General features: G+C 48.7%; 1 protein-coding gene across 14 annotated transcripts in view; it reads right to left on the bottom strand.

Annotated features, from left to right (window-relative positions):
- The window catches only part of LOC110521633 (disabled homolog 1), a 99,797-nt gene that overhangs the window by 15,706 nt on the left and 72,938 nt on the right, over positions 1-11,153 (bottom strand). For 9 of the 14 annotated variants that reach the window (XM_036968689.1, XM_036968690.1, XM_036968687.1 and 6 more), the window contains 4 exons: positions 8,413-8,532; positions 6,376-6,414; positions 5,925-5,987; positions 955-1,008 (listed from right to left, as the gene is read on the bottom strand). In XM_036968689.1, coding sequence (XP_036824584.1) covers positions 955-1,008; positions 5,925-5,987; positions 6,376-6,414; positions 8,413-8,532 — 276 coding nt within the window. The remainder of the gene's footprint in view (positions 1-954; positions 1,009-5,924; positions 5,988-6,375; positions 6,415-8,412; positions 8,533-11,153) is intronic. The other 5 variants (XM_036968692.1, XM_036968696.1, XM_036968694.1 and 2 more) reach the window with 3 other exon arrangements.

Raw genomic sequence — 11,153 nt, 5'->3', positions numbered from 1 at the left:
ACAGTGGAGGTTTAGACAGAGGTGACAGTCTAAATAACAGTGGAGGTTTAGACAGAGGTGCCTTACTGGCTATAGTACAGTATTACAACCCCTACAGATACACACAGGCCTGGTAAGCACAGATAAAAGCCATTAAGTCTCAGTGTTGTGTGGTGGTAAAGGAGAGCAGTAGGGCTGTGGGATCTCACTAGTATACATACTATAAGCCTCTTAGCACTGCTGGGATAATACAGGAACACAGGACAGAACTGACTGCCACAATCCACACCGTCTGACTACGACTACACAATGTGTGTGTGTTCTGCAGTGTGAGCTAGGAGAGCCCAGTGGAAGTACAGGGGGAACCGTGAGCAGGGCAGATTTTGACAACGAGGCCCCCTCCCTACCGTTAGGATCTTAGGTTTTTAGACAGGTGTCAGAGATGGAGTAGCAGGCGCAGAATAGCTATGAGGTTATGAGGATGGAGTTATTAGCTGATGAAACAGAGAGATGTTTAACTACCATGTTTAATAAGATCATAAAGGAGACGGAGAGTTATGGTGCATCCTGACAACGGTCAAGGTCAACTGGAATGACGCACACACGCACACCCACACCCACATATAGGTGTGCACATGCACATACATACACTCTCTCTCCCTCTTACCAATCTCTTCGCTCTAGTATTGTCAGTCCATGCATGTTTGTTCGTTCACCAGCAGACCACTGCCAGCCATGCATCACCAAGGCACCACACTGCATGCAATGCACACACACCCCTGCCACCACACTGCATGCAACCAGCACCAAGCATAGAGGAAATCCAACCCACTCTAATTCACATACACAGCGACTCCACCCACACTCCCACAAAGCCACAGCACAGCACAGCACAGAGCCAAAGCCACGGCACAGGATATGCACAGGCAACACCATAGCACCAAAGGGCACACAGGCACACAGAGCTGGACTCACTGGGTGTCTCTTGGGGACGTCATATACCCCCTCCTTCTGTTGACTGGTCGGAACCTGGACAACCAACCAACCAATCACCACACAACAGCCCACCAACCACACGTTAGCTTTTGTTAACATGACAACCTTAATGTAATGTACTAGAAAGTATCGGTTGCAGGAAATACCAAAGCAATACAAGACTATAAAATAAAGCCTTACGCGACAGTCAAATGAGACTGAAGCCTGGACATTGTCAGGACTGACAGACAACATTAACTGAGTCTCTTATGGCTTGCATCTGAGTGTGTGTCTGTGCGTCTATATGTGCTCGTGCATGTGTGTGAGAGTGATGTAATCTGTATTCAAATCTATGAGTTGAGGCTTCATTCAGAGCAATCTGTGGACTATCAGCAGCTCTCTCCCTCTCCCCGTCCTCTCTCTCTCTCACCCTCTCTCTCTCCCTCTCCCCGTCCTCTCTCTCTTCCTCTCCCCGTCCTTTCTCTCTCTCCCTCTCCCCGTCCTCTCTCTCTCACTCTCTCTCTCTCCCCTCGTCCTCTCTCTCTCCCCGTCCTCTCTCTCTCTCATGCTCCCTCTCTCCCTCTCCCCGTCCTCTCTCTCTCTCTCCCTCTCCCCGTCCTCTCTCACTCTCCCCGTCCTCTCTCTCTCACTCTCTCTCTCCATCTCCCCGTCCTCTCTCTCTCACTCTCTCTCTCTCTCTCTCTGGGTGTCTCTTGGGGACGTCATATACCCCCTCCTTCTGTTGACTGGTCGGAACCTGGACAACCAACCAACCAATCACCACACAACAGCCCACCAACCACACGTTAGCTTTTGTTAACATGACAACCTTAATGTAATGTACTAGAAAGTATCGGTTGCAGGAAATACCAAAGCAATACAAGACTATAAAATAAAGCCTTACGCGACAGTCAAATGAGACTGAAGCCTGGACATTGTCAGGACTGACAGACAACATTAACTGAGTCTCTTATGGCTTGCATCTGAGTGTGTGTCTGTGCGTCTATATGTGCTCGTGCATGTGTGTGAGAGTGATGTAATCTGTATTCAAATCTATGAGTTGAGGCTTCATTCAGAGCAATCTGTGGACTATCAGCAGCTCTCTCCCTCTCCCCGTCCTCTCTCTCTCTCACCCTCTCTCTCTCCCTCTCCCCGTCCTCTCTCTCTTCCTCTCCCCGTCCTTTCTCTCTCTCCCTCTCCCCGTCCTCTCTCTCTCACTCTCTCTCTCTCCCCTCGTCCTCTCTCTCTCCCCGTCCTCTCTCTCTCTCATGCTCCCTCTCTCCCTCTCCCCGTCCTCTCTCTCTCTCTCCCTCTCCCCGTCCTCTCTCACTCTCCCCGTCCTCTCTCTCTCACTCTCTCTCTCCATCTCCCCGTCCTCTCTCTCTCACTCTCTCTCTCTCTCCCCGTCCTCTCTCTCTCTCCCCCTGTCCTCTTTCTCTCCCTGTCCTCTCTCTCTCTCACTCTCTCTCTCTCCCTCTCCCCGTCCTCTCTCTCTCTCTCCCCATCAGCTCTCTCTCCCTCCCCTGTCCTCTCTCTCTCTCCCCCCATCCTCTCTCTCTCCCTCCCCCGTCCCCTCTCTCTCTCTCCCCGTCCTCTCTCTCTCTCCCCCCGTCCTCTCTCTCTGTCCCTCCCCCGTCCTCTGTCTCTCCCTCCCCCTGTCCTCTCTCTCCCCCGTCCTCTCTCTCCCACCCCCGCCCTCTCTCTCTCGCTCTCTCCCCCGTCCTCTATCTCTCCCTCCCCCGTCCTCTCTCCCTCCCCCGTCCTCTCTCTCTACCCCCGTCCTCTCTCTCTCCCCTCTCTCTCTCCCCGTCTCCCCGGACTATCAGCAGCTCTCTCCCTCTCCCCGTCCTCTATCTCTCACCCTCTCTCACTCCCTCTCCCCGTCCTCTCTCTCTCCCTCTCCCCGTCCTCTCTCTCTCTCACTCTCTCTCTACATATCCCCGTCCTCTCTCTCTCACTCTCTCTCTCTCCCTCTCCCCGTCCTCTCTCTCTCTCCCCCTGTCCTCTTTCTCTCCCTGTCCTCTCTCTCTCTCACTCTCTCTCTCTCCCGCTACCCGTCCTCTCTCTCTCTCCCCATCAGCTCTCTCTCCCTCCCCTATCAGCAGCTCTCTCCCTCTCCCCGTCCTCTATCTCTCACCCTGTCTCACTCCCTCTCCCCGTCCTCTCTCTCTCCCTCTCCCCGTCCTCTCTCTCTCACCCTCTCTCTCTCCCTCTCCCCGTCCTCTCTCTCGGACGCTCCCTCTCTCCCTCTCCCTGTCCTCTCTCCCTCTCCCCGTCCTCTCTCTCTCACTCTCTCTCTCTCTCCCTTTCCCCGTCCTCTCTCTGTCTTTCCCTGTCCTCTTTCTCTCCCCGTCCTCTCTCTCTCTCCCTCTCCCTGTCCTCTCTCTCACTCCCCATCCTCTCTTTCTCCCTCCCCCGTCCTCTCTCTCTCTCCCCCGTCCTCTCTCTCTCTCCCCTTGTCCTCTCTCTCTCTCTCCCCATCCTCCTCCCTCCCCGTCCTCTCTCTCTCTCTCCCTCCCCGTCCTCTGTCTCTCCCTCTCCCTGTCCTGCCTCCCTCCCCCCATCCTCTCTCTCTCTCCCTCCCTCCCCCATCCTCTCTCTCTCTCCCTCCCTCCCCCGTCGTCTCTCTCTCCCTCCCCCGTCCTCTCTTTCTCTCCCTCCCTCCCCATCCTCTCTCTCTCCCTCCCCCGTCCTCTCTCTCTCTCCCTCCCCCGTCCTCTCTCTCTCTCTCCCTCCCCCCGTCCTCTCTCTCTCTCCCTCCCAGTCCTCTCTCTCTTTCTCCCTCCCCCATCCTCTCTCTCTCTCCCTCCCCCCGTCCTCTCTCTCCCTCCCTTCCCCATCCTCTCACTCTCTCCCTCCCCCGTCCTCTCTCTTCCTCCCCCCGCGTCCTCTCGCTCTCTCCCTCCCTCCCCCATCCTCTCTCTCCCCCTCCCTCCCCTATCCTCTCTCTCTCTCCCTCCCCATCCTCTCTCTCTCTCCATCCCTCCCCCATCCTATCTCTCTCTCCCTCACTCCCCCCATCCTGTCTCTCTCTCCCTCCCTCCCCCATCCTCTGTCTTTCTCCCTCCCCCATCCTCTCTCTCTCTCCCTCCCTCCCCCATCCTCTCTCTCTCCCTCCCTCCCCATCCTCTCTCTCTCTCCCTCCCTCCCCTATCCTCTCTCTCTCTCCCTCCCCCATCCTCTCTCTCTCTCTCCCTCCCTCCCCCATCCTCTCTCTCTCCCTCCCTCCCCCATCCTCTCTCTCTCTCCCTCCCTCCCCCGTCCTCTCTCTCCCTCCCTCCCCCATCCTCTCTCTCCCTCCCTCCCCCATCCTCTCTCTCCCTCCCTCCCCCATCCTCTCTCTCCCTTCCTCCCTCTCCCTCCCCATCCTCTCTCTCTCCCTCCCTCCCCCCATCCTCTCTCTCCCTCCCTCCCCCATCCTCTCTCCCTCCCGCCGCGTCCTATCTCTGTCTCTCTCCAACATAGAGTGGCATAATGTGGTCTTATCAGAGAGAAACATGCAATAAACTGGTCTGTCTGTGGTTGTGTTTCAAATAACAGCATATTCCTCGTGTAGTGCACTACTTTTGGCCAGAGCCTGGATATTAGGGTCTATTGAGACACAGCCATAGAGAGAGAGAGACAGAGTGATACAGGTCTCTCTCTATATGTGTTATCTGCGTTCTGTTCGATTAACTGATGACTTATTGTCCCTGACGTGTCAGACTGACAAACTAATCCACCTGATTGATCTGTTGTGAATGGAAACGTAAATAAAAACCTGATGGGACAAACATTTCTGTCCATCATAACAGTCTGAAGACCACAGATTTACCCAGCCAGGCCACCCGTGATACAAGTTGGAATTCGTCATCCTCGGGAGATGATTTGGAAACCAGCCACTAGGGTCAACGGTGAGCGCACTTTACCTTCAAGTAGGTTTCGGTTTTGCTGGGCATAAGCATCTGCCTCTGGTGCCAAAGGTTGTAGCGATAGAAAGTTGTTTATGAGATTTGGTTTTAAGCCTATACCAAACCATAACCCTTATCGTAACCATTCAGAGTTAACACCTAACCTTAACCATTCAGAGTTAATGCCTAAACTTAACCCTAACCTTAAAAATGTGGAGTTAATGCCTAAATGTAACCTTGAACACTTCGAAATGTAACGTTTGGAACAACTTTGAAATTTGACATTTGAGTAACATGACGTGAGTTTGTGAGAGCAAGTTGTATTTACCAACACCTGAGTCATCTCTCCACCATATCTCCTCCCTCTATCATCCCTAATCACTCTCTCTTCTCTCGTTCTCCTGTTTTTTTTATCTCTCTCTCTCTCATCCTTCTTCATCTCTCCATCTCTCAGATTGTTTGTTTCTAGAGGCAGACATCTTTTGGCTCTGTGGCACACTTCTAACACGTCTTCTCGCATGTGTGTGTGTGTGTGTGAGTGTGTGTTAGAGCCGCTCTATTTTCAATCCATTTTATTTAAAGATCAAACGAAAGCCTGGTGATTAATCTTTCCCCCTCCCTCATTCCCACTCCCTCTTTCATCTCCGCAGGAAAAGAGAGGAGGGAAAAGAGGAAGAGGGGGAAGGAGGAGGGGTCTGCCTTACCCACAGGCCAAGAATAACACCACACACACCTCCCCCATTTCCTCATCGCCTGGAGGTTTCACCCAGTCCTCCTGAGAAGAGAACCCAGAGAAAGGCCATCTCCCCTAGGATAAACTTAGTCAGATAGCCCCTGATCCCTCTCTGGACACTGGGTCTGCACCACTGCATGTTGTTGGCATAGTCTATTACCAGCCTCTGTTTCCTATGTTTTCCTGTGCATGCGTGTACATTTTTCTCTCAGGTTTCAGTTGTGTCTGTCAGTAGTGAAGCTGTAGGGGATGTTATTCTCTAATCATCTCTATTCCCATTGGAACCATGCTCCTGTCACTCACACAACTCCACCAATAAAATCCAAGCAGAGGGGAGGGGCTTGTACCTGATAAATGCTCTCTTCTGATTGGTCACGGATGGGCTCGTGTCCCGCCTCAAACACAATGTACTACAACACCGGCAGCAGAGGGAGGAGAGGAGAGGAGGAAGAACGAGAAAGAGAAAAATAGGAAATAGGAAATAGGAAATAGAAGAAAAAGGAAAAGGAAAGACTGAGAATAGGAAGCAAAGATGTGATTGGTCAAACAGAATCATCTGTGGGTCCCCCCTCCAAGCAATCCCAGATAGATACCCTCAGACACAGACACACACACACACAAAACCACAACCACACACAACTCAGTCTGTCTGACAAGAACCCTGGGACTCCCCCACAATCCCCCGCAGACACAGAGAAACAGGCAAGGCGATTGGAAAATTGGAAGAAGCATTAGAGAGAAACATTCTGATTGGATAACAGCATTATAGAAGCATTCTGATTGGTGTTTAGAAGTTACCTGGTAGACCGGATCCTCCAAATCTTCTTCCAGAATAGTCTAAAGACAGACGGACGGACGGACGGAGAAGGGGAAGAGAGAAGATAGAAGAGTAGAGAGGGGATAGAAGAGTAGAGAGGGGAGAAATAGAGTAGAGAGGGGATAGAAGAGTAGAGAGGGGATAGAAGAGTAGAGAGGGGTAGACAAGTAGAGAGGGGATAGAAGAGTAGAGAGGGGTAGAAGAGTAGAGAGGGGATAGAAGAGTAGAGAGGGGATAGAAGAGTAAAGAGGGGAGAAAGAGAGTAGAGAGGGGATAGAAGAGTAGAGAGGGGATAGAAGGGTCGAGAGGGGATAGAAGAGTAGAGAGGGGATAGAAGAGTAGAGAGGGGATAGAAGAGTAGAGAGGGATAGAAGAGTAGAGAGGGGGTAGAAGAGTAAAGAGTGGAGAAAGAGAGTAGAGAGGGGATAGAAGAGTAGAGAGGGGATAGAATAGTAGAGGGGAGAAAGAGAGTAGAGAGGGGAGAGAAGAGTAAAGAGGGGAGAAAGAGAGTAGAGAGGGGATAGAAGAGTAGAGAAGGGATTGAATAGTAAAGAGGGGAGAAAGAGAGTAGAGAGGGGATAGAAGAGTAGAGAGGGGATAGAAGGGTCGAGAGGGGATAGAAGAGTAGAGAGGGGATAGAAGAGTAGAGAGGGGATAGAAGAGTAGAGAGGGATAGAAGAGTAGAGAGGGGGTAGAAGAGTAAAGAGTGGAGAAAGAGAGTAGAGAGGGGATAGAAGAGTAGAGAGGGGATAGAATAGTAGAGGGGAGAAAGAGAGTAGAGAGGGGAGAGAAGAGTAAAGAGGGGAGAAAGAGAGTAGAGAGGGGATAGAAGAGTAGAGAAGGGATTGAATAGTAGAGGGGAGAAAGAGAGTAGAGAGGGGATAGAAGAGCAGAGAGGGGAGAAAGAGAGTAGAGGGGAGAAAGAGAGTAGAGAGGGGATAGAAGAGTTGAGAGAGGATAGAAGAGAGGAGATAGAAGAGTAGAGAGGGGGTAGAAGAGTAGAGGGGAGAAAGATAGTAGAGAGGGGATAGAAGAGTAGAGAGGGGAGAAAGAGTAGAAAGGGGATAGAAGAGTAAAGAGGGGATAAAGAGAGTAGAGAGGGGATAGAAGAGTAGAGAGGGGAGAAAGAGAGTAGAGAGGGGATAGAAGAGTAGAGAGGAGAGAAAGAGAGTAGAGAGGGGATAGAAGAGTAGAGAGGGGATAGAAGAGTAAAGAGGGGAGAAAGAGAGTACAGAGGGGATAGAAGAGTAGAGAAGGGAGAAAGAGAGTAGAGATGGGATAGAAGAGTAGAGAGGGGGTAGAAGAGTAGAGAGGGGATAGAAGAGTAGAGAGGGGGTAGAAGAGTAAAGGGGGAAAAGAGTAGAGAGGGGATAGAAGAGTAGAGAGGGGAGAAAGAGAGTAGAAAGGGGATAGAAGAGTAGAGAGGGGAGAAAGAGAGTAGAGAGGGAATAGAAGAGTATAAAGGGGATAGAAGAGTAGAGAGGGGAGAAAGAGAGTGGAGAGGGGGTAAAAGAGTAGAGAGGGGAGAAAGAGAGTAGAGAGGGGGTAAAAGAGTAGAGAGGGGAGAAAGAGAGTAGAGAGGGGATAGAAGAGAGTAGAGGGGAATAGAAGAGTAGAGAGGGGGTAGAAGAGTAGAGGGGATAGAAGAGTAGAGAGTGGGTAAAAGAGTAGAGAGGGGAGAAAGAGAGTAGAGAGGGGATAGAAGAGTAGAGAGGGGATAGAAGAGTAGAGAGAGGGGATAGAAGAATAGAGAGGGGAGAAAGAGAGTAGAGAGGGGATAGAAGAGTAGAGAGGGGATAGAAGAGTAGAGAGAGAGGGGATATAAGAATAGAGAGGGGAGAAAGAGAGTAGAGATGGAAGAGGAAAGCCAGGAAGATCAGTGTAGTTGACAGATAGAGGCAGCAGCACCAAGCATTCCCAACAGATAATCACATAGTACACACAGAACAGCCCTGTCGCCTCCTCTGCATTATGTGTGTAAGTGAATGTGAGGTAAAAGTGAACGTGGTTGTGTGTACCTGGTACACAGCCTGTTCACACTGTTTGTCTTTCTGGGCTTTCTTCTCCATCTCCTCCCTCTGTTTGATGTCATAGATGAGCTGGAACAGGTCCCGGAGGTCCAGGATCACTGGTTCTGCCTGGGAGGTGGAGAGGAAGTAGAACACTGATATAGCTCTGTGGGTAACCAACCAGGTCACCCCTGATACAAGTCAGTATTCGACGTTCATCCATGCCTGAGGACGTCGGGAGAATGACGTGAAAACCGGCCGCTAGGGGCAACAGTGAGCACTGTTACTTTCAAATAGGTTTCAGTTTTTCTGGGGCGTTGTGGATGGGCTCGGGGATGGGCGTACAGAGTTAATACCTAACCTTAACCCTTACCTTTACCATTCAGAGTTAATACCTTAACCCTTACCTTTACCATTCAGAGTTAATACCTAACCTTAACCCTTACCTTTACCATTCAGAGTTAATACCTTAACCCTTACCTTTACCATTCAGAGTTAATACCTAACCTTAACCCTTACCTTTACCATTCAGAGTTAATACCTTAACCCTTACCTTTACCATTCAGAGTTAATGCCTTAACCCTTACCTTTACCATTCAGAGTTAATACCTTAACCCTTACCTTTACCATTCAGAGTTAATGCCTTAACCCTTACCTTTACCATTCAGAGTTAATACCTTAACCCTTACCTTTACCATTCAGAGTTAATAGCTTAACCCTTACCTTTACCATTCAGAGTTAATGCCTTAACCCTTACCTTTACCATTCAGAGTTAATACCTAACCTTAACCCTTACCTTTAACATTCAGAGTTAATGCCTTAACCCTTACCTTTACCATTGAGAGTTAATACCTTAACCCTTACCTTTACCATTCAGAGTTAATACCTTAACCCTTACCTTTACCATTCAGAGTTAATACCTTAACCCTTACCTTTACCATTCAGAGTTAATGCCTTAACCCTTACCTTTACCATTCAGAGTTAATACCTAACCTTAAACCTTACCTTTACCATTCAGAGTTAATACCTTAACCCTTACCTTTACCATTCAGAGTTAATACCTTAACCCTTACCTTTACCATTCAGAGTTAATACCTTAACCCTTACCTTTACCATTCAGAGTTATTACCTTAACCCTTACCTTTACCATTCAGAGTTAATACCTTAACCCTTACCTTTACCATTCAGAGTTAATACCTTAACCCTTACCTTTACCATTCAGAGTTAATGCCTTAACCCTTACCTTTACCATTCAGAGTTAATGCCTAACCTTAACCCTTACCTTTACCATTCAGAGTTAATACCTTAACCCTTACCTTTACCATTCAGAGTTAATACCTTAACCCTTACCTTTACCATTCAGAGTTAATACCTAACCTTAACCCTTACCTTTACCATTCAGAGTTAATACCTTAACCCTTACCTTTACCATTCAGAGTTAATACCTTAACCCTTACCTTTACCATTCAGAGTTAATACCTTAAACCTTACCTTTACCATTCAGAGTTAATGCCTTAACCCTTACCTTTACCATTCAGAGTTAATGCCTTAACCCTTACCTTTACCATTCAGAGTTAATACCTTAACCCTTACCTTTACCATTCAGAGTTAATACCTTAACCCTTACCTTTACCATTCAGAGTTAATACCTTAACCCTTACCTTTACCATTCAGAGTTAATACCTTAACCCTTACCTTTACCATTCAGAGTTAATGCCTTAACCCTTACCTTTACAATTCAGAGTTAATACCTAACCTTAACCCTTACCTTTAACATTCAGAGTTAATACCTTAACCCTTACCTTTACCATTCAGAGTTAATACCTAACCTTAACCCTTACCTTTACCATTCAGAGTTAATGCCTAACCTTAACCCTTACCTTTACCATTCAGAGTTAATGCCTTAACCCTTACCTTTACCATTCAGAGTTAATACCTTAACCCTTACCTTTACCAATCAGAGTTAATGCCTAATGTTAACCTTAAACAAAAATGTGACTTTTGGAACAACTTTGAAATGTGATGTTTGAGAAACATGGATGAACGTCTAATTCTGACGTGAGACTGTGAGCGCTAGTTTTAACACACACACACACATATACAGGCATATACAGGCTGGCGCACACTCTCACACACACACAAGCATGTGCACACACACACACACACACACACACACACACATCACCTCACATTCACAGTGTAATAGAGCATTAGGATGTGAGGTCTTAGTTTCACTATGAACAGATTCGGAGCAGAGAGCTGGGGATTCTGAGGGGTGAGCCTGGGGAACAATGAAATATAGATCATGTTTAATATTTGATTTAGGCATAACAGGGAGTTCCCAGACAGTGTTCGGACATCACCAGTACAGTGTTGCGTTCCAACATGGTCCTACTTCCTTCCTACCCCATCTGAACTCTGATTCAGTCTTAGATAAATCATGAGGTGTGGGTCTCAATCTCTTCTCTTCTTTCCTCTCTCTCACTTTCTCTGTTCCCTCTCTCTTCTCCCTGTATATAATTAGTAGTGAACAGACATCTCTCTTGTCGTCTCTGTCCTCAGAAAACACTACAGGGACGGAACTCTCCTAGCACACCCAGAGGAGTACATGGCAGCTTGCTGGGTTGTTCTGTTTCCCAGGGCGCCAGGTCAGTTCCTGGGAGGATTGACGGGTCGTTAGAGGTGATGACACACTCACACACTCATCGAGTCGCTACGGGAAATCAATATGGCAGCAGAGAGCAGAGACA

The sequence above is a fragment of the Oncorhynchus mykiss genome, chromosome 30 (assembly GCF_013265735.2).
Source record: "Oncorhynchus mykiss isolate Arlee chromosome 30, USDA_OmykA_1.1, whole genome shotgun sequence".
Taxonomy (NCBI): Eukaryota; Metazoa; Chordata; class Actinopteri; order Salmoniformes; family Salmonidae; genus Oncorhynchus; species Oncorhynchus mykiss.
This window is presented reverse-complemented; position numbering and strand designations above follow the sequence as displayed.